The sequence below is a fragment of the Lepidochelys kempii genome, chromosome 2 (assembly GCF_965140285.1).
Source record: "Lepidochelys kempii isolate rLepKem1 chromosome 2, rLepKem1.hap1, whole genome shotgun sequence".
Taxonomy (NCBI): Eukaryota; Metazoa; Chordata; order Testudines; family Cheloniidae; genus Lepidochelys; species Lepidochelys kempii.
Window position 1 is genome coordinate 241872739 of NC_136381.1, and position 24113 is coordinate 241896851.

At 41.4% G+C, this 24113-nt stretch overlaps 1 protein-coding gene across 1 annotated transcript in view; it reads right to left on the reverse strand.

Annotated features, from left to right (window-relative positions):
• NRP1 (neuropilin 1) overlaps positions 1 to 24113 on the reverse strand; it is a 130674-nt gene that overhangs the window by 46257 nt on the left and 60304 nt on the right. Inside the window, 3 exon segments of the mRNA XM_078851847.1 lie at positions 10246 to 10412; positions 14434 to 14589; positions 23425 to 23652. Of these exon segments, the coding sequence (XP_078707973.1) occupies positions 10246 to 10412; positions 14434 to 14589; positions 23425 to 23652 (551 nt within the window).

Sequence of the window (24113 nt, forward strand, 5' to 3'; positions counted from 1 at the left end):
CCCTGAGGATGTCACATGGTCTGTAGCTCTATGCTGATTGGGCAGCATCTGGCCCACGGGCCATAGGTTGAGAACCACTGCCCTAAGTGGTGATCTCTGAGCCCCCTCCTCCCTTCTGACAGAATTTTTGAAGAACCTGCCCTGCTATAGGCTCTCTCCTGGTGCTAAAGGAGGGGAGTGTGGGGCTGGGTGAATTGCAGAGGGAAGTTAATGGTAATTCAAACTATATTAATTGCCATGAGGATTTCACTTAGAAATCTTTCAGTAGCTGAAGGGAACCTGGTGTGTTGAGTGGCCGTTCCCCAGTTCTGCTCTTCTCCCAGCACAACCTGTCTAGCTCAAACCATGCAGATTTCATGTTGATGGGTTTCTCAGGGCAGGGGATGATGCTATGGAGCTGCTGCTCCACTTTTCTGTGCTGTCCACCCTGTTCCTGCAGAAGCTGCTCCCCTCAAGCAATGTGAAAAGGACACCTATTCTATCTTTAGCATCTGGGTTTCTAAAAGCAAACACCAGAGTAGATTTCCTGAGGTAAAGATGTCATTACACAGAGGACCACTTGCAAGGGACATCAATTCTTCTGACCAACCAACTTTGATAACACCACTTTAAAATTATTTCCATACTACAAGGATCATGTCAGTCCAGAGCACAACCTGACCTTAATCGGAGTTGTATTGGTAAATCAAGGGCAATGCCTAATCTAAAGCATGTTTTTACTTTAGCCACTTAATTCAGTATTAAAATAATCTGCAGCCTAAAATATGCAGCTCTCTCAATTCATACCATAATGGAACAAGCTTATTTTTGGAGTAGCTTCAGTTAAGCTACACCATGAATGAATTTGGACCAATGCATTCAACGTAGGAGGCTGCAAAGGAGAGAAGGAACAGGTGAGATAGGTACAGCTGGTTGTTTGAAGTTATGTGTAAACAGTCTCTGAAGAAAAGCCAGTTGTTCCTGAGAGCAGGTGAGGTGAGCCTCAGTTTAATGTTTGGTCAGCTATGTGCTGGAAGCTTTGTTTATCAGACAGCTTGAAGGTTATACTGATGCCCCTTTGAAGATCATTTTAAAAAATAGAAAAAAATATATTAAACTTTTATACGTGAGCCAAAAATGGAACTTTCCCCCTGTAGCAATATACCCTTCTCCACTCCCTATCTTCTGGGGGCAGAGGAGTAAGTAACAAAACATGGGAGAGAAGTTGAATTGCCTTGTGAAGGACAGGTATTTACTACATGAAGAGAATGTCCTTTGTCCTTCCACCTTACCTATTGGGTAAGTAAAAGTGTCACCTAGTGGCAAAAACTAAGGGCTAGTCTACACTGGCAATGCTAAAGTGCTGCCGTGGCAGCATTTTAACGTGCCTTGTGTGGTCACGGTGCAGCGCTGGGAGAGAGCTCTAAAAAACCACCTCCACGAGGGGCATAGCTCCCAGCGCTGGGGCACTGTCTATACTGGTGCTTTACAGCGCTGAAACTTGCTGTGCTCATGGGGGTGTTTTTTCACACCCCTGAACCAGAGAGTTGCAGTGCTGTAAATTGCCAGTGTAGACAAGCCCTTAAGACAAAAAGGCAGGGAAACACAGGGACATATGAGGCAAATAACACAGCAACAGAAACCCTACAGCATGGTTGGGGGAATAGGGAAGGACCCACAAGACCCATAAAATCCTCAGCTTCATACCATTGTACAAGTGTGGAAAGAATAGGCAAAAAATGCCGGATTGTCTCAGTAAGATGCTCTGCAGTAAAATAAATACGTCTATCATCTTCAGAATAATGGACAGGTCCCACAGACACAAAGCTCTCTGGCTCAGTAACAACTATCCTTATTATAACACATCTCAGCTGTGTGTTCTGACCCACAGCCCCATATTTGTAACTGTTACCCTCCATCATTCTCTTCCCCCTTCTGTCACTGCTGCAGTCTGTCACCTGCCCTGTCTCGTAGATTAATTTTATTTTTGTTGCACTTAAAGTCAAATCCTGCTCCTTCCTTCATGTCTTCAGATGGCCTTGGCTGCAGTGGAACTGGTGGGATTCCACTGCATGATGGTGGGAGGCAGAACTAGAGGAGCACATACAGGGGCTCTGCTTGGCTCCAAAGGGGCTTTTTTCTTAGAGCTGTGGAGGAATGTGATGGGGTGTACTTCCCACACTGGCTCTGAGAGGGCTGAGTTAGGACAGGTGGGCCCAATCAGCCAATTGGGCTGCAAGCTCGGAAAATTAAAGGTGGGAGGAAAGCCCTAATTAGAAGGAGGCTCACCTGAGCAGAGGTGGGCTGAGCTAGTAAAAACCCAAGAAGCTAGCAGGAGCAGTAAAGACGGCTGGGAAACTCAGTAGTCACTTCTTGGGAGAAGGGAGGCATGGTTGGAGTCTGCAGAGCTAGATAGTCTACAGTTACTCCCTGGGAGGGTGGCAATCTCAGAGTAGGGGAGTGCCAGGTGGTGGTAAGGAAAGGGCTTATGGAAAGGTAGCAAAGTTGAGAATGGAACAGATCTTGGCTGCTGACTAGAAGGTCTCTGAGCTGGAACCTGGAGTAGAGGGCAGCCTGGGTTCCCCTGCTAGCTATTGAGGCTGTGGTACCATGGGTTAGTGAGTGGGAAGACTGAGGAAGTGGTGAATGGGAAGACTGCCTAAGATTGCTGAAGAAAGACTTTGATAGCCCTCAAGGGGGAAAATGCATATAGTGATCTGGCTGGAGGGTCAAATCACAAAGAGGCAGCAGCTTGGAGTAAGAGAAGCAGAGAGATGGTGCGCAACTGTGTGAAGGCACATTGACCTGATCGCTGGAATGACCAGGAGGAGGTGCCATCTAGCAGTGAGAAGAACCGGCATATGGGGATCTGGAGCTGGGCTGGGAAGCATGTGCATAGCTAGTAGGTCCATGCTTATGTTGATCCACGGGCTCCTCTATAATGGGTGACATGACCAGCGTAGTCTATTGCAATAAGGCTGCAAGTGCAGCCTTGGTGTGCTCCCCTATGCTGGAGATAAGATTGCCCCCTAAGGCCCATAGGATCCTGCTATATCAAGGCTAGCTGTCAAGGTCAACAGGGGCATAGGAAGGGTTTTCTATCATACTGCAGACTGTACCTATCATGGTTTGTTACAGCAAAGAATCTTGTGCAGTACTGTGTCGCCCCGCCACTCTGACTTCCCAGGGGCAAAGGCAAGACCTGGGAGTTCTCTTGGCTTGAACTGGCTCATTAAATGTTTGAAACATTCCAAATGTCATACTTTCTATGGCTCTTCTACTATCTGATTTCAGTATGAGCCTTTATCAAATTGCATCATTTATTTCCCATGTCACAGCTTCCTCCTGGTCAATTAACCCAGCTCCTGGCCTGTGCCATCTATACTTTGTAATAATATCCAGAAAGGAAGATTCCTGTAGCATTCTTTACCTTCATGCAAACATATCTTAAGAGCATAAGACACCCATAATGACACAACTGAACAGCCAGCATTGCTTGTTATAATTTGCTGGAGTGGCATTATGAACTGTAAAATGACATGAACTGAAATATAACTTGTATTCTTAAAGGGGGGAGGTGGAAGAATTGACAGTTACTGTGCTTTCATGTCAATACACTCCCTAACGATGGGTAAAGCTCACCAATAAAGCCTGTGAAGTTCAGCTCTCAGGCAGCCTTTCAAAGATTGGGAGGACTTGAAAGCTGAGTTTTTCCAGCTTTCATCTTATCTCATGCAGTAGTATGATGCACTTCACTGCAATGCAAACTCCAAAAGAACCAAAAACAAAAAAACACAGGCACCACTGGTTTATACTTCCCCAAGCATTCGTGTGAAACATTTAGATAAGCTTGCTCAGGAAAGCCAACTTAAACAACTGCCTGATGTAAGAATAACCCTGTTAAAGAAATTCATGTGCTGTGCACCAGCCTATATAAATACTGACTGTATTTTTAAGTGAATACCTGATAAGGAAATAGGCCAGTTACACAGATGATTGCCCAAGGCACCAAATGATGAAATGCAATTATTTTCAAACTTTTGCAGGAATAAATCTGCTGTGCACCAATTTATATCAGTTCTGCATGATTTTATGTCACACTTACAAAGGGATAAATATTATAGGAATATAGATAACTGCAAATTTAAAGAAATAAAGACAAATGTGGAATGAAAGCTCCATTTCAAAAGTCCCTATCATTCTGCTGAACTACTCTGTACACAAGAATGTTTAAAATCAATCTATATATTTTCTCTGCACAAGAAAATTAGCAGTAAATACACAATAGATACCTCAATCAAAGGAGGCTAGTGAGGGCTCAGTATTATTTAAGGGGGTCTGTTCTTGCCCCCCTACTTCAGACCTAGGTTTACATGCCCACAAGAGGCATGTAAACCCCAGAAAACTTGGGAAACTGACTTTGTATCATGTCTTCTGATCCTCCTGAGGATAGTCGGGCCTATTGAATACCCTAAGTAGGTGCTTAGATGCCACAGAGATGGGTTTGGTATAAGAATTTAGACAGACAGACCAGAGGATAAAAGGGGGATAACAGGGGACCTGCTCCATGGCCAGAAACCCGCTGCTCAGTCTAAGTACTTGTGTAGATAATAGACATGCTGTGCCCTTTTCTGCAAGCAACCTGCTTGTAGAGGGCTTGCTAAATGTTATAGGAGAGAAGAATTGTACTGCAAAGGAGCTACTGTCCAGCTAGGAGGAGGAAAGAAGAAATTGCACTGATATTCCTTCCCAGCTGGGTGGATGGAATAAGAAATGTACCCACAGATGTCATTGCCTGACCGTGCAGAAAGAAGAAAAAATGCACACCTCACACATCACTGCTGAGCTATATGGAAGGAATAATAGTTCCACAGAAATTGGAAGGAATATTTTGATAGTAACTTGCATATTCCGCAGTAAACATATCCAAAAAATGTCCATAGAGGGCTTGAAAAACTGTATTGGCATGAGAATTACTCATAGTGTAGGTCACCAATGAGACTAGTAATGGGCAACAAATCTCAAAATCACACACACCCATTGGTCTCCAGTGACTTCTGTTTAACCTACCCTCTCTGGTATTATGCTCTTTTTGTAGCACTGTAGTCTTTTACGTTCCCCCTTGAAGGGAAGTGGCTAAGCTCTATTACAGAGGTTCAGAGATGTAAAGGCCTGTCATGTTTAGGAGTGCTTGGTTTTTGCTCAAGGGCTTCAAAAACAAGATAGGAACATCATTTAAATATAAGAATTTCATGTGATACATTACACACAGTGTAACTATAGGTCCTAAATGTGAACATTAAATGTACTCTGTAAAAATCCAATTACTGGTGCAAGGGCAGAAATCAGCCATCCCTTTTAAAGGAAAGTTTTGAAAGTGCAGTCATAAAATCCTTGAATGTTATGGATTTCATTAACATTGTACTCCCCTAGGATTCCCAATTGTACAATAACAGGAGTTCTTTAAATTTTAAATACCACAGACAGGAACAGATTTCACTAAAGCCAGATGTGGAACCCTCACCCTGGCCTTCTCACTGGTTCTAAGAGCTGGAACTGTTTGGTAATTGATACCTATTAACGTGTTTGTTGTTTAGATTACAGAAATGGAAACACTATACTATTTTCCCCCTGAAAAGATATGTTAATAAGAGACACTGGCACACATTTCAACAGCAGTATCTTGCCCTTGATTAAATTAAAGGGTTGTTTTTATTTTATTTTATTTTATTCTATTTCATTACAAAATGGAAATTGACTGTGTGAAACAGTAAGTGAAATAAACAAGTAAGTGAAATAAACAAGTAGGTTTAGCTTAAGGTCAGGAGATAGTTAATTGTCCAATGGAATGTTACTAACTTAAGGCTTATTTTTGGTAACCATTGTCATGTGTTCCTTTCATGTCTTATTTCCATTTTTATTTGTATATTCATAGAAAATATTTACATCATCACTTAAAATGCACTGGAAGAAATTCAGCCCAGGGTAATTCCACTGGAGACAATATGGTCACCCCTAGGTTCATGTTATTTCAGTAAATTTTAAACATTTGTAAAAGAATAACAAGAAGTGGAGAAAGAGCTATGTGTAATGTAGTTTTGCTGTTGATCTTTTGTCTGAGCTTTTGACATATACTTTCAAAATGAAAAATAAAAGAAAGCATTCATTTAGCACAGGAGGGTGTGCAACTGATGTTCAGCTGAGCTTAAGAGTTAGTTAGAAATATTTTATGGGCACACCGGGAGAATCTAGTTTTCCCACTGAAGAATAGATCATATGTCCACAGCTTGAATTCATGCAGATCTTTGTTCAATTAAATGTTACAAGCAGCCACCATTTTGCTAACTTTCTTCAGTGAAATGGTCCCAGAGACATCAACACCCAAAGGAAAACAATCATATCATATGCCCTCTAGATGTCCCTCTCCAGATATGGAACTGAATTTTTTCTTTTAGCAAAAATATTAACCTTGAAGGGAGGGGGAAAGAAGGGAAAGGAGATTAGTGGTATTTGCCACATACAAAGAATGGCAAAGCAAGGAAATTAATAGTTAGGGCTACATTTTCAAACACCTTTGCATATGTACAGCTGCACACCTCTCATTTATACACCTGATTTGCGTATGTGTATCAGGAATTTAAAATGATGTTGTCGCTGTGTCAGTCCCAGAATATTAGAGAGACTAGGTGGGTGAGGTGGTATCTTTTATTGGTCCAACTTCTGTTGGTGAGAGAGACAAATTTTTGAGCTTTCTCATCAACAGAAATTGGTCCAATAAAAGATACTGCCTCACCCCCCACCTTCAAAGGCAGACATGGCCACTTAGCCACCTAACTGTTCATGCATAAATTGGGGCCTTACAAGTGTGAATGGATCAATAAATACATGCATTTTTGAAAATCTGTCCCATAAAGCCGTGGATTTTTGTCCAGCTAGTATTATAAGAGAAGTGGTTTCCACTTAGTTTCAGGTTCAACACTGATCTATCATTCAGCCTGTTTTGCTGTTCTCTGATTCCCAGAGTTCCTACTGTGTGTCATCAGTATAAGAACGGCCATACTGGGTCAGACCAAAAGTCCATCTAGCCCACTATCCTGTCTTCTGACAGTGGCCAATGCCAGGTGCCCCAGAGGGAATGAACAGAACAGGTAATCATCAAGTCATCCATCCCCTGTCGCCTATTCCCAGCTTCTGGCAAACAGAGGCTAGAAACACCATCCCTGCCCATCCTGGCTATTACCCATTGATGGACCTATCCTCCATGAACTTACCTAGTTCTTTTCTGAAGTATCTTACAGGAACCTTTTCGTTTTGTATTGTGTGAGTAAATATTTGCATAGAATTCACACAAATAGGCAGCTCATAATTCCACCAGATCAAAGGAGCTTTGATCTTTCACATAAGCACCTTTCTAGAAAGTGAATTTTCTTTCTCCAGACACTTATGAATATTTTGCAAGGAGCATGTAGCTGGTGGTTTAGCTGTGAGCTCTCATGCAGATGCATGTCCTTTCTTGGGGCCATTATATAAAGGAAAAATAGCATTTCCATGCTTTATTCAGGTAAAATCCCGCAGCACAGGTTTATTACAAGCGTTAACAAAAGACATTGAATCATAATGCACAACAGTCAAGATTTTCACAAATGGGTCCCTAAGTCCATGTTGAGGTGTCTGATATTTGAAAGTGCTGAGCAGCTGACCCAGCAACTTCAACTGATTTTAGTGGAAAGCACCTAGCCCATTGTTCCTCAGTATATAATTAAATAAATAAATATGATCATTTAAAATCAATCATTTATCTCTTCCTGCATTTCAAACTTCCTGGGCCAGTTGGGATGAAAAAGGAATCTAGCTACTGAAATGGATGCGGGACCAAGACATGGAATCCTCGGCTCCAACTCGCTAATCTGTCTGGGCTGCCAATTTGTGTGGCTGCTGCCACTGCAGAATATAGGTGGGAGCAATGGATTCATCCCACTCCTTCTCCCGACCTCACGCCATCATTTTGAGGCCTCTTTACACTGCTGGAGTGGTGTAAAGGGTCCTTAGTGTAACTCAGAAACAGACCCACAGAGTTTGGGTGAGTACATCTGTGCTGTCTGCATGCTCCTTCCACAGCCATATTCTCCCTCTCTGGTGAATTGCAGAGACCTGCAATGTAGAGCTCCGCTACAACATACAGGTTGAGTGGAGTTTTCGTATGTACTGTAACAAATCTTTAAACAGGATTTTATGTTATGGGCTCAATCGTGTCAACAAAACACAGCCCTGCACTGGGAGCTGTTTTGGCTCAGATGGCTCTAGGATTAATTCTGCTTCAGAGAGATAAGTCCCCCTGGAGACCCTAGCACATGGGGAAAATTGTCTGAGGCTATATTCAGGTATAGGTAGGGCCTGGGAGAGGTCAGCTGACAGTGTGCCAGTATGGAGCACACGGCACTCCACCAGTTTGTTGGCTGGCATAGCCGTGGGCTGCAGCCTGAGGCCACGCTAAATTATGTTGGAGCTTTTTCTGTCCCTGGCTATGCCAGGTTCGGAGTAATGGAAAGGTGTCTTAAAGCCATCACCCTCCTATCGTTTCCCCCCCCCCATCAGCTGTCCCAAGCATAAAGGTTAGAGCAGTTTATGACTGAGTACATTTCGTTAGATTTTTGTTATTAAAAAATAAAACAAAACAAAAAGAAACTTTTTCCTGGAAAGATCTAGTTCTTCAGTTAAGGGATTAAACTCTCTCTCTATAGTTACTATAAGTGAATAAAGTACATAGGCCACATGAATTAGATTTGATTAACTGCTTGTTTTGATTATGCAGCAACAAATGCGTAAGTGACAGAAAGAAAGAAAGGCAGCCACAAAAACAGATGAAACACGTGAAATTTGATTCTGATGCATTCCACTCTTTTCCCACACACATTCCATGGATTTCAAGAAGCATTGATTAATACCAAGCATATTACTTCTTAGGTAAAGATTGGGAGGGTTTTAACTCTTATTTATGGCTAATTAAGGGAATAAGAATCAACTGCTTTTTTGCCACATTCCAATATTACTGAGTCCATCACTTACAATTAGCAAGTTTCCAGCAATTCAGGATATGTCTGGGCCTCTTAAGCAGGCCTCTTGAGAGTCCCATTGTGTGCAAAGAATCAGAAATGTAAGAATTTTCCTTTCTTGCTTCCCCTTACTGACTACTGCTCAACATGCTTTTAAGCTTCCTTGCACACAGCAAACCTCACAGGAAGCACCAACGTGAACATTCTTGTTGATGGCTAATGATGCATTGTTTTTATATGTCAGTTAGTAATTTCCTATGGAAAACAACAGAAGCAGAAAGATAGCTCCACATATTTAAACTGCTGTAAGCCTTAAATACAGCATTATTAATCTGACATAAGTGAAACGTCTGGCTGTTGCTGTCAGCAAGAGAGTTTGGATCACAATTAAGGCAAGAAGTGAAAAAGATTCTAATAAATAATGCAGATAAGTTTGTATTTTTGTGTGTGTGTGTGATATTAGTATTAGTCTTCTAAAATGAATTTATTTGGTTTTATTCCACAATAATTAATATGAATACATCTAACTTGTTCAGGAACGATGTGACCAGTGAACTATGGACCTGATCTTGCAAATACTTTAAAACATGAGTAGTCCCACTGAACCCAATGAGAGTACTCAGGTACATAAGTGTTTGCAGGACCAGGGCTTATATCAATAGTTCTTTGGCAACAAGATTACCAGTCATACTAAAGAATGTTCTGTTTTGTGATATGGAAGAATAGTTACTAAGGGCAAGATTGGGAACAGTGAACTCATTTCATTTCTGACATAACCTAGAATTGGATTCAGGCCTTTAGAGGTGAAATTCTAGTCCATTAAAGCATGGTATCACATAACTCTAAGTATTATCAGTTAGAGGGATAGCACATGCTCAGTTTACTGGACCATTTCACTTTAAGTGTATGTTAAACTAATATTGACTTTTCCACTAAACCAAAATCTCTGTTATTTGTGCCCAGAAGACTGAAAAAACAATAGACGCAGGAAGCAAAAGAATTAATCTTCTTGACCTTTTCTTTGTTATACCTTCGGGAGTCAGTCTTTTTTGTGTGTGTATAACAGGCAATGTAAGATATTCACTTGCTACAGTTCTTACATTATGCAGAAATATTTTACTGTATTATTTTGTATATTCTTTACATTTTCCATTGCCAAATTGAATGCACTCCACAGAGTTTTATTAATATTATCTCTGTATTGTCTTCTTACCTGTATCCATTCTCTACTGGAATCTTCTCCAGGAGTCCATCCATTTTCAGCGTAATTTAGCCGGGACCTTTCTGAAGACCAGTTGGTGCTATACTGGGAGGAGACAGTGATTTGGTCAGAGTGAATTTCTCCTGATTCCATACCTAGTGGTTCCATGCACTGGAAATCTGAAGAAAAATAAATTACCATAATTACTATAGTCAGCTATTTCAGTTTAGTCTCAGGATAATGAGAACATGTTTTCCTGTTCTGAATATGAAAACCTAAAGATTTTTTTAATATGTGATTTTGAATTCTTTAGCAACTTTCACTGAGGCAGTACTGGGCTTGTAGTGTCATTCTTAACGCTGTCACTTGAGTTGTCATGGCAATTCCTGCAATAATAATGCTGTACAAATATTTTTAGCCCAGCATTGTAGCCATTTCAATACAGAACAATCAAATTCTCTTTCCTAGGATAGAAAAATACTTCTGTGGATGGATTTATAACATAAAACAATGTATGCTTAACCTATAATTACACACAGAACTGGAGCAAACAAGTCAGAAGTCACATCAAAATTTGTAATATATGAGAATTGGTAATGTATTAGAATCAAGTATAAAAATACTTTAAAATGTATTATTACAAAGTCCATCTATTCTTCCCACACCCGGGATATTGAGGAAAACAAACCAGGTTTGAATCCAGCCCAGGTGTTTAATGACTAAAAGGAGTTACCATTTCTTTGATAACTAGTTGTATATTCCATGAATTGATGGTCCCCATCCAATCTCCATAGACACAAACATTACCATGACAATTTAGCATTAATTGGCTGTCTAGTTAGTAGTCTTTACAGACTGCCCAAAGGCTGAATGGGCCATGGGGACTAGGCCATGGAGAAATTACTCCAGACAGGATTGAGACATATTTACATGGTGGGGTATATGCCCCCACTCACTACACTCACTCATTCCACACGCCACTCTTGCCCACAGACACTGCCCCCACCAGCTCCCATTGGCTGGGAACTGGCCAATGGGAGTACAGAGCTGGTGCTCGGGGCAGGGACAGCGTGTGGAGCCCCATGGCCTCCCCCCGCGCCTAGGAGCCGGACCTGCTAGCTGCTTCCGGGGCACAGCTCGGTGTCAGCCAGGACAGGTAGGGACTAGCCTGCCTTAGTGCCGCAGCACCGCCGACTGGACTTTTAACAGTCCATTCAGCGGTGCTGACTGGAGCCACCAGGGTCCCTTTTTGACTGGGTATTCCGGTCGAAAACCGGACACCTGGTCACCCTACCCATGATATACCACATTCTCCCCAAATCCTGAGCCACCAAAGTCTGTACCAGGTTTACAATGGTGCCAGTGGCGCCAGGCCCACACTTTGAAGGGGCCCATTATAGACCTATCTAATCCATCCATACATCTGGATCTGGCACCTCACTCAGGGCAGTCCAGCACCCAGGCCTGGCTGTGTGAGTAACTCCCAGCCAGCAAGTCCTGCTTGCCTGTAGGGGGCTCGCCACCCAGCTGCTGGGCTCCACTATGCGGGATGGGCAGGACTCCTGGCCGCGGGGCCGGTGGGTGTGGCCGGGCCTGGCAGGCTCTTGGGGGTTGCATCCAGGGGTGGGGTCTGCTCCACTCCCCAGTGCAATTCTGGCTCTGACTGGTCTCTGCTGTCCACCAGCTGTCGGACCCTCTGCGCCTCCCCGGGGCTGAGATGCCTGGGACTGGTGCAGAGACTGGGCAAGTCTCAGCCAATGGCAGGGGAGCAGCACAGGAGTGAGGGGGCATGGCTGGGCTCTACCAGGCAAGTGAGTCCAGAGAGAGCCTGGCCTGGGCAGGCTCTGCTCCCGCTCCAGCCTGGCTGATCACGTTGCTCCCAAGGGGCTGGACCGACCCGAGCCATGCTGCTGGCTCAGCACAGCAGATATGGTCACCTCCCAGTGGGGCTGGTGAGTGCATCGGGGGGGGGGGAGGGAGAGATGTGTGTTTTGGGGCCTGGGCAGTGGGGGCGATTGTGTGGGAGTGCTGGTCATAGAGGGGTGGGGGAAGTCTGGGTGTATTGGGGCAATGGGCAGTGGGGGGTTGTGTGGGATGCTGTGCAGTTGTGATTGTGGGGCTGTGGGGAGATCACTGGGCAGTGGGGCATCAGGGGGACTCTGGGCAAAGGGGCGTGTATGCGTTGGAGGGTGCTGGGCAGTGAGGGGTTTGTGTGGGACGCTATGCATTTGCGGTGAGGAGTGTGTTTGTAGGGTCTCTGGGCGGGGGGGCACTTGGCATAGCAGCTCTGGGCGGCACTGGGCATATGGGTCTGTAGGGGATTTCAGCTGGGGAACACAGGGCATAGGAGTTTGTGGGGTGGGTGTCTCTCGGTTGAGGGATGCTGGGTAGGGAGGTGGTGTGGTGTACGGAGTGGGCTCACCCCAAGGGGTCAGGGCAGGCCAGTGTGCACCTGGCAGCTGCTGCTGGTTGTAAACAGTGCCCATGCACTGGGATGGATGGAGCGGGGCCATCCCCGCCACACTGTGCCCCATTACCACTGGCCAGCTCCTCGCTCCAGGGACACCACCCCACCCCCCAGCACCATGCCCCAAGGGGGCCCACAAATACGTTTGTCACCAAGCCCACAAAAAATTAACCCGACCCTGACCACAGTACTTTATGGGAGCCCCTGGAATCTCAGCTGACAGCAGTAATGACTGTTTGAGGTAAAGGAGCGGTTCCCTTAGCTTGGAGCCGGTAGCAGACTCTATATGTGGTTTAGCCACTAGAGGGAACAAAGACACACCCTATTAGCATGGATTAAACAAGAAATCTGCTTCTGTGGTCAGTAAAAATAGGTTTCACTATTTCACTGTGAACAAATGTGCATATATATACACATACTTAGGCCTGGTCCATGCTAGGCAGTTAGGCTGGTTTAACTACATTGCTCAGGGGTATGAAAAGTCCACATCCCTGAGCAACACAGTTAAACTAACCCCCAGAATCAACAACCCCCAGAATTCTCCCATCGTCCTAACTACCACCTCTCATAGAGTGGAGTACTTACGTTGACAGGAGAAGACCACCTGTCGGTGTAGCTAATGTCTCCACTGAAGCACTAAGGTAGTGTAGCTATGCTGCTGCAGCGTTTTAAGTATAGACAAGCCCTAACGTTTTGACTGCACTGTATTTAAAGGGTAAAATTAACCCATGATAGTAGAAGGTTCCTAAAACAGTGGTTCCATAAACAGAAGGAAGGTGGCTGTGGAGCAGAGGCACAGGGATATGATACATCTCCTGCACCTTAGTAAGAGGCCAATGAATCTAAAACAACATACACCAAGTGGCCAGAATATCCCACATTCAGCGTGTACAGGGATAGAAGCCACAGCTCCAGTCTAAGGGGTGGAGTAGGGTGCTTTATATCCTCCCTGCAGGTTGGGTTGGCTTTTGGTCCATTTACTTAGATTTCACATTCAGAAGGGAGAGAATTTCACCCTATGCAAGGTAACTCTTCATTCATCTTTGAGGGAGTGTTACATTCATTCTGGGTTAATGTTTGGACCTCATTAGCTGGGACAAAGAGGAGAGGTTTGATTTAAAAAGGCCTGAAACCTAAGAGGTCCCTTTGTTTTAAGTTCAAACCAAACAAGGAAGTCTACAATGCTGTGGTGTAATGTGAGGTCTCCATTAAACATTTCAGGCTGTGTTGTGAAGGTAAGCACTGAAGAGATTTGAGATTGACATTTGGGAGAGAAATCTGTCACAGGTTTCAGAATAATGCAAAAGATTTCTTTTGATATGGTTTGAGGAAGGCAATGTATGGTAAATCAGTCCTTTTCACCTAGGAACTTGATCATCAAAGCCCACTCCTTGTAACAAAAGAAGAATATGAGTTTTTGAAGGGTACAAGCCTTGTTCATATTTCATTGTTTCAGTGCAATGCTTCCACTGCTCATCAGTCCCAGGTTTACTCTTCCATCTTAGTTATTTATAACAATTCTTCTGCCTTTTTGACTTTATTAAAAAATAAAACCATGAGGAAGTGTCTTCTCCTCACATTGATATTCAAAGGTTACCTGCTTAAAAACAAAACAAAAAATCCCAACATCCTTATTATGTAAGGCTTCTTTAATGTTTCATAGGGCATACATTGTGCAAGAAGACATAACAGAATATTTACCACAAAGCCCTGCAGGATAGATAAACACTGACCTTCTGAGACACTGTTCTGTAAGATGCTGTAGTTTGCTGAGAATCCCTCTTTTGCTATCGCACTGTCGGTATAAAAAACCATTGAAAGGATTCCAGTTGAAGAGCGCACTCGGCCTGGTGTGTTCTGTCCACAATAACGCCCTATGTGGGGGCCAACTGAAAAGAAACAAAGCATAACAGTTCCCTACCTTTCTCCTACAACAATAAGGGTCAATACAATAGCCCACCGAAGAGATCCCTCAGCAGGAAATAGGGAGTCCCTGCAACAGTTTAAAATTACTGTCTCTTCAATAGCTTAGTAATGAACAGTAAATTGCTCATCCTGCCATAATAATCTCGCTGGTACAATGTTCCAGATAACAGATAAAGCTAAATATAGGGCTAGATTTTTCAAAAGGTACAGTTTTTAAAGTGGTCCGTCATGGGCAATGATGTACAAAATTACATGCACAAAGAAGCAGAAATATTGACATGCGATTAAAGCACCTATTGATAATAAGGGGCTCTGAGTGGCCTAGTCTGCAAACCCAGCCTACAAGGTGCTGAACAATGTGAATTTTTCCTAAAGTAAAGGGCACTGAGTCCACTCACCACCTTGCAGAATCACGCACTTACTGCCCAAGGTTTGCAGGCAACCTGTCATTAGTTTTTCAGCAAATTTAGAAAAATGTTTTTTCTCTTGCCATTACATAGTGATCAATGAGTCTCTTCCTATTTAAGCTTTTAACAGATTCTAGCAGCGATTTTCTTCCCTTCACCCAGACACTGGCAACGAAAAAAAAAATGAAGTATGAACATTTCCCCCACCTGAATTCCTTAGAGATATTCATTACAGTTTGAAAGTTAAAAAACAAATCCTGATATTTTCCTGCTTGGCTTGTGCAAGTGTGACAATTTCCCCCCTTGACTAATCTGGCTACCGCACAGCCAATATATAAGGCCTTCCTGTACTTGTGCATCCCTCTTGGATAGAGCCATAAACTGCTGAATAGTGACAAATCTCTGCTAGCAAACATTGAATAGAGTACTAGATACTCTGCAAAAACTTACCTATAATACTGGCAGGCCACAAAACCCACACCTTCAGCCTTCCAGAACTAAATTAACACACTGCCCAGCATCATCATTGTTGGAAGTCTGGTTAGTTTTCAGTTTAAAACTTAAAACGTTTACGAAGCTTAATTATTAAATATGCGAGGAAAAGCATCAGCTAACATAATTTCTCTAGAAACTTACTGGGCTTTGCCAGCAAATAAAAGAGTTTCCACTTGGAATAACCTTCACTGCCAGCCACGCTTCTCTACTAGGCCATTGCTGCCAGAAGGAAGCAGCTTAGATGATGTAGTCCCTTCTGCCAATATAGGGTTTTATTTTTTCTCTATCTTCTGGCCACAGTCTCTTATAGAATCAGCTTCCAGTTGCCTTGGCAATGCCATCACATTTAAAATAATAGTCACCAGCCAACTCAGACCCTTTTTTCACCATGGCTGCTCTGGATGTATGGATGTAATGGAACATGCTGCAGAGGACATAAATTGAATTCTTTCCTGCCCTGGAAACCATGAAACCACTTATGATCTTATTATTTGAAATGAGAAAGCTGTTCTTCTAGAGCACTAGCTGTACTACTCTTTAAAAAACAAAATCTCTTCAGTCTGAATACAGCTTGACCCTTTGTTGTCTTTTTTTTCTCGGATGGGCAAACAGCTGTGACCCTGCTCCTTCCCACTATGGCCTTTGATCACTGTAGCCACTGACTTTGCTGAAGACTACAAGAGAACAGGAGAGATGTGGCCTCCATGTTATGGCACTCAGAGGTCCCCTCCCCCGTTTCCTGCAGGGAAGGACCCTTTGAAATGGCAAACAGAAGAGAACTTTGTTTAAAGTAGACTCATACTTTAAGATTCACCGTGACTCACTGGCTTATAATTTTTAAAACATACTTGTTAATTCTGCATTTCATTCTTCTGAATATTGCCTCTAGATATCACAGTGCTATTCTCTTTGATAGCTCTGTAGATTCAGGAGCCAAAAGCACTGCAAAACGTGATACAAAGAGGTACTGAATTTTCTTACACAACATGTAAGCCTTAACACACTGAACTAATGCAATATTGATCCTAGCAGAACTAGATTAAATAGAGGTTCTTATTCTTCCTATATAAATACCTACCACACTTTGAGGGCTTTTTTTCCCATTTAAGTCTTGCAGACTTCAGAATGAGAATAAATTACTTAATAATGTATAAAGAGTCACCACAACAAATAATGTACTGTGGAGAAAACAGCTTGAACAATAATCCAAAGAGACAATATCATTGCTTATTAGGATGGAATGTGTCTCTATTTCTTGTAGCGTCCTACTAATCCTTCCCATTCAGGAGAGAGCAGGCAAATTCTCACTTATGATGTATGTGGCAAAGGAATACATACATTTCAACACAGAGAATGCTCTCCCAAAATCCAGACAGAAGAATGCATCTGAATTCTGGACTGCTGATGCTAGAACGATAGCCTGCTGGAGATTAGGCCTAGAAATCTGTTTGTAGCCTCCAGCAATAAAGATTCATGTAATTTTGTTAGCACCCCACATGAGGATCTAGTCCAAATGTGTGTCACTTGGGGTATGTCTACACTCTGAGCTGGTGGTGTTATTCCCAGCTCAAAGACACATACTCTGATCAAGATAGGGCACTAAAAATAGAGTAAGCTGTGCCAGCATGAGCATTGGAAAGGGCTAGCTGCCCCAAGTATGTACCCATTTGAGACCAGAGGCATGTACGCAGGGTGGCTAGCCCCTCCTGTCACTCACACTGCCATAGCTACAATCTAACTTTTAGAGCCGTAGCTCAACCACAGCTGGTGTGAATACGTCTTCTCAAACTGGGAATCACATCCCCAGTTTGAAGTGTAGATACACCCCTGGAATTGAACTAAACTCAACAGAGGCCAGTTTTGACATTGCCAACAGAGCAGAGGCATCCGTGCAAGCCCTCCCTGGATTTGCCCACTTGGTTGCCAGTGCTCTATCTGTCCTTGAGATTCCTGCCTCCTTTCTCAGCTAGTCTGCATGGGACTGGTGTGATCATAGTGGAAAGGAATTCATTATATTTAGGCTAAAGGGTTGGAGGGGCAGCAAAACATTATTTTGCAGAACCATCCTAAAATGCAGACACTGGTTCTGCCCAGTCCAATTTAAAGCTAGATGTTCTGAGTATGTACATGGCCGGGGTTCAGCATTCACAGTGCATGCCTAGTGGTTTAACACACTCACTAGAATGTCTATTCCTAGTTGTGCTTCCTTTTTCCCTCTGTACAGATGAAGCCACAGAAGAGATGTTGAGCTGAACTATTTTCCCCTGAGGCCATCAGGCTCATCTCAATGTTGCATACTTTATGGTTGCCTTTCACATTGGCCCAAGAGGCCAAATTCATATCTTGCTTAAATCCACTGGAAAAATGTGTCAGTGATAGCCATCTTAAAATACTATTTTAAAGTGTAAATTAATTAGCCACCTTAAAGAACATTAAAATCTGTTTTTTAAAGTATACTGTATGGCATATAAAGTAGGGCTGTCAATTAATCGCAGTTAATTCATGTGATTAACTCAAAAAATTAATCGTGATTAAAAAAAATTAATTGCAGTTAATGGCAGTTTTAATCGCAGTTAAACAATAAAATACCAATTGAAATTTATTACATATTTTTGGATGTTTTTCTACATTTTCAAATATATTGATTTTAATTACAACACAGAATACAAAGTATATAGTGCTCACTTTATATTTATTTTTTATTACAAATATTTGCACTGTAAAAATGATAAAAGTAGTATTTTTAAATTCTCCTCATACAAGTATTGTAGTGCAATCTCTTTATTATGAAAGTGCAGCTTACAAATACAGATTTTTTTTTGTTATATAACTGCACTCAAAAACAAAACAATGTAAAACTTTAACACCTACAAGTCAACTCAGTTCTACTTCTTGTTCAGCTGTTCGCTAGGACGAACAAGTTTGTTTACATTTACAGGAGATAATGCTGACCACGTCTTATTTACAATGTCACCTGAAAGTGAGAACAGGCATTCCCATAGCACTTTTATAGCCAACATTGCAAGGTATGTACATGCCAGATATGCTAAACATTCATATGCCCCTTCATGCTTTGGCCACCATTCCAGAGGACATACTTCTATGTTGAGTACGCTTGTTAAAAAAATGTGTTAATTAAATTTGTGACTGAACTCCATGGGGGTGAATTGTATGACTCCGGCTCTGTTTTAACTGCATTCTGCCATATATTTCATGTTATAGCAGCCTCGGATGATGACCCAGCACATGCTGTTTGTTTTAAGAAGGTACAAATGTGAGATTTCTAAAGATAGCTACAGCACTCAACCCAAGGTTTAAGAATGTGAAGTGCCTTCCAAAATCTGAGCAGGAGGAGGTGTGGAGCATGCTTTCAGATATCTTAAAATAGCAACACTCTGATGCGGATACTACAGAACCTGAACCACCAAAACAGAAAATCAGCTTTCTGCTGGTGGCATCTGACTCAGATGATGAAAATGCACATGGAACAGTCTGCACTGCTTTGGGTTGTTATTGAGCAGAATCTGTCATCAGCATGGACGCATGTCCTCTGGAATGGTGGTTAAAGCATGAAGAGACATATGAATCTTTAGCACATCTGGCACATAAATATCTTGCAACACTGGCTACAACAGTACCAAGTGAATGTCTGTTGTCACTTTCAGGTGACATTGTAAACAAGAAGCGGGCAGCATTATCTTCTGCAGATGTAAACAAACTTATTTGTCTGAGCGACTGGCTGAACAAGAAGTAGGACTGAGTGCACTTGTAGGCTCTAAAGTTTTATATTGTTTTATTTTCGAATGAAGTTATTTTTATACATAATTCTACAACTGTCATGATAGAGATTGCACTACAGTACTTGTATGAGGTGAATTGAAAAATACTATTTCTTTTATGTTTTACAGTGCAAATATTTGTAATAAAAATAAATACAAAGTGAGCACTGTACACTTTGTATTCTGTGTTGTAATTGAAATAAATATATTTGAAAATGTAGAAAACATCCAAAAATATTTAAATAAATGGTATTCTATTATTGTTTAACAGCATGATTAATCGCACAATTAATCATAATTAATTTTTTTAAATCACTTGACAGCCTAATATAAAGTATTTCACAGGATAGTCGGGTTTTTTATTGTCTAAACATTTACATATAATTTAGTGTTTAGGGTGCTTAATAGTATTTGAAAAAGGAACACCTGTCCTAGCACATGCAATAGTCAAATATAAGTTGTTACATACTATTCCTTAAAAGGTTATCACCAATATAGAGAGTAACCACAATAACAACAACAAAAAGGCAGCTAGATTAATGGCATCCTTCATTTGCACTGATGTGAATGATAGCAAAGTGTTTTTAGTTCTATAATTTAGGGCACACATGTGTGGTATTGACCAGAGCTGTAATGCTTAGCCTGTGGTTCTCGAAACATACGCAAACTTCTTTAAATTGCTTTTGAGCTTCTAGAAGACAATCCATAAAGCTTCAAAAAAAAAAATGTGCATGATGAATATGTGCAGTTCATGCCCTCAGCTCTTCATGGTGTTGAGGGAACTGTTTTTGTTAGAAGTCATCAATTGATTGCTCTTAGCCAGGGTTTGGCTTAGGTACATTTGTGCCCTAGGCAAAGACACCAACACAAAATCACATACTGACTCACTGCTCTTTAGCTCCCCTGCTCACACTAACCCACTCAGTGCCCTGGGTCACTTCCTCCTTCAAAAAGATGGCCCTGAGTCTGCTCAGTCATTTGCAAGGGTTGACTTTAGTTTCCAGATATTCTCCAGAATAGTTTGCACCCACTGCTGCTGTGTTAAAGAGAGGAGCACCTGAGACCAAAAGATGCCCACCACACACAGTTCTGCAGAAACAGTGCTATCCTGCAGGGTGCTAAGCATTCTGGCCTTGTTCCCAGCAAGGCACTTACAACTCATGCTTAAATGTAAACACATAAGCTTCCCCAGTGAAATCCCTTTGAAGTCAGTGAAGTCACTCCCATGCTTAAAGATAAGCACATGCTTAATTGCTTTGCAGGATTGAGGTCAGATCAGCACCTGCAGAATGCTCATCACCTGCCAGGATCAAGCTGCTGGAGGGGTATAGAAGTGCAGCTGGTCTGAAACTCCACTTTGAGACTAGCTTGTTTAAGAGTGAGCATTAAAGCTGGTCAGAAATTTTCCAACAGAAGGTTGTTCCACTGGAAAATACCAATTCATCAAAAGTGAAACGTTTCACAGGCATGTCAATTTTGATGACACTTTATTTTGAAAAAAAAATCGGAATAGAGCATTCTGATATGGTCAAAATGTTCTGTTTGATCTTTTTAGAATAGATCATTTCAATTTTCTATTTTGAAACAATTTTTCATTTCAATTCTTTATGATGGCATACTTTTTTATACTATACTGTACTACACTGATATTATAGTGAAGCACTGGGATTTTATCCAAATGTTTTGATTGACCCAAAACAAATTTTCTTTTGAAATTTTATTTGATGGGAAATTTCAAATTGTTCCCTTTCAAAGTGGGGGGGGAAATATAATCCCGGAATTTCCTGCAAAATGGAAAATCCAGTTCCCACCCGGCTCTAGTGCCATAAACTGTCCCAGTTCTAGTCTGATGTCCTCTTATGCATCATGTCCTAGGCAGCTGTCTACTTAAACCTGTAACTATGGCTGCAGCTACACATATTTCCCATAATATTTCCCACAAAACTGCCCCATAAATTTCCATTAAAAATGTATCTTAACCCACTTTAAAACCTTTGCTATCATATGCAAAACAAACCATACATATGTTGCTGAAGGGCTTGGGTTAGGTGCATACAACTGTAATTACTGTGTTTTCCCAAACACCTTTTTCAGATAATACCTATGTTAAAATACCACATAAATCGACCCTTGTGCGTTTGTTCTCATCTGTCTGCAGAGTCTTGTCATTTACCTAGACATTTGGAGGCAGAGATTGCTTTGTTACCACACAATTGTACACAGCCTGGAACAATGGGATCTTACCAGGGTTTCAAAAATGTACTGCAGTACAAATAAATCATAAATAATAATTTTAATAGCAAAAATAGCTTCAGCCTTTATACATATTTTGTGAAAGAAAGGAGGATAAACTCTGCTGGCTGAAGAATCATCCATCTATGAATGATGTTTCAAATAAGTTCCTAAAACTATCACAGCCCTCAACCGAATGTATGTGAGGAGACATTTTGAACCATGGGTAAACTGGAAGGCTGATAACACTTGTTGTTAATTGTTCTTCAGTTTGGCTCAATCATTTTCTTCAACCAGAAAATTATCACTTTGAAAACCCCTTGACACTAATAATAATGTGTTTCTTTCTGAAAATATTCCATATAAGTTGGTTGATTGGATCTTCTTTTTGCATGTCAGTTTAAATTAAAATTCTACAGGAATTTAGACTGGAAAGATTTGGGCTATATGCAAATAAGCCTATTATTAACTGTTCCAGACTTGTTATAATATTGTTACAATTCTGTTTTCCCAACTAAGGAATTAAATATTGAATAGTCTGTCAGCTACTCTTTTGACTCTTCCCTTGATATTTACTGGAAAGTGTTTAAGAGAACCGTGATAAACCTATTACACCCAAAACCAAGAGGAAATATACAAACACACATTAAAAAACAGATACATTTGCTGTAGCGGGAACAAAAGCTTTTATGAAAATAGCACTGTTTCCCAAATGTGTAAACCCAGTTGTGGTGAAAAATAGATCTGTCTGGAGAACCACACATCCTTAAACTTGTTACTAAAGTGGGTTTCAAATGTGAAATGTTTCCATTAACACAAAATGTTATTACTGTACAGTATTAATGGTTTGTCAAACACCTACTTGCTACTGTTCATAAACTCAGAGAAAACATCCTTCAAAGCAGGGTATCAAACCAATAGAAATTTTTTGGGCAATAGCTCTTGGTACTGCATTATACAATGAGACAAGTTCCATGCTGGTGTATTTGGCTTTAAGTTAGAAAATACAGAGGCAAAAGGACAACTGAAAAATGCTTCTCTTTAGATGCTTATGGCACACACAAAAAAGCTTGTAAAAGGCATCAAGAACAGTTGGTTGCACATTACTGCTTGTATGATTCCTAAGGACTGTCAAGTTCTGATGTGTGCACCCTAAGGGGAAGTGCTCAACCTAAGGGAAACTTGATGTTAAACTCCAGTAAACTCAAGGCAACAGCAGCAGCAAACTGCAGGGTATCATCATATAATACTCATGTACCCTCTGAATTAGTGCTCAAAGTTTGGGTGCACAATAAGTGTCTAAATTATTTTAGCATAGAAGGCCCAGTTCTGCCTTTGGTGAAATTAATGGGAGTTGCATAGAATCATAGAATATCAGGGTTGGAAGGGACCTCAGGAGGTCATCAGTCCAACCCCCTGCTCAAAGCAGGACCAATCCCCAACTAAATCATCCCAGCCAGGGTTTTGTCAAGCCTGACCTTAAAAACTTCTCAGGAAGGAGATTCCACCACCTCCCTAGGTAACGCATTCCAGTGCTTCATCACCCTCCTTCATGAAAAAGTTTTTCCTAATATCCAACCTAAACCTCCCTCACTGCAACTTGAGACCATTATTCCTCATGTTGTATTTGAGGGCAGAATATGACCCTAAACCAATTATTTGACATTAAGGACAGTTTGTAAAACACCATGCACACTGTATTGTGCTAGTTATGTGCTGTATTGTGTGCAATTAAAGTGTATTTTCCCACCCCTTAAATTCAACTCATTTTGTTTAACTCAAATGAAGACCCTCTGTAATACAATATTTGAAAATATGACAATGCGCCTTCTGGAGCTCACTGTGGAGTAATGATTCCATATACTGCAGCTCATTTTTCTCTTACCCTCGGGGAATCCATCCCAGATTTCCAATCGGTCATACCGACAGAACACTCCGCCAGGAGGATTTGAATCAGGTTCTAGTTCGAAGCTTTCAAATTCTAGTATAATCTCTGACATCTTTGGTGCAAAGACAATGTATGTGCATTCAAGGCTATTGGGATATTTTTCAGGGAATCCTGGAGATTTTATCACTCCACTTGGTGAAGTAAAGTTTCTGGAACATTCAGGTCCTGTGTGACGAAAAAAAATACTTAACTTAGCACTATCTTACAAAGCAAGCTGGTTAACTAGAAAACAAATTAGGTCATTTTGTCTTTCTAACAGCAAAGTGGCTTTTCAATGAAACACCTCATTTTAATCACTGTATTAATCATCCAGCCAGCTTGTTCCTATTATTGATAGTCAGGTATTAAAATGTAATTCACATTTATTGTGTGATCTCCAATTTTCAATCTGTGCAGAGCAATATGAAAACTTGTGCCAGCTCTAGAAAAAAAAATTATGACAAATACGAAGTCATGTGGGAACAATGAAAGAGTAAGCTGCAGAAATCTCAACAGAGCCCCAGAGAAATAATTATAGCCCCTTCAAGCTTAAATCTTTAAATCTTAAGGTTGACAGCCTTTTATTGGTGAAATAGAATGTTTTACAAAAGCGAGTGAGTGAATTCAGTAGAGGGAGTAGTGGTTTC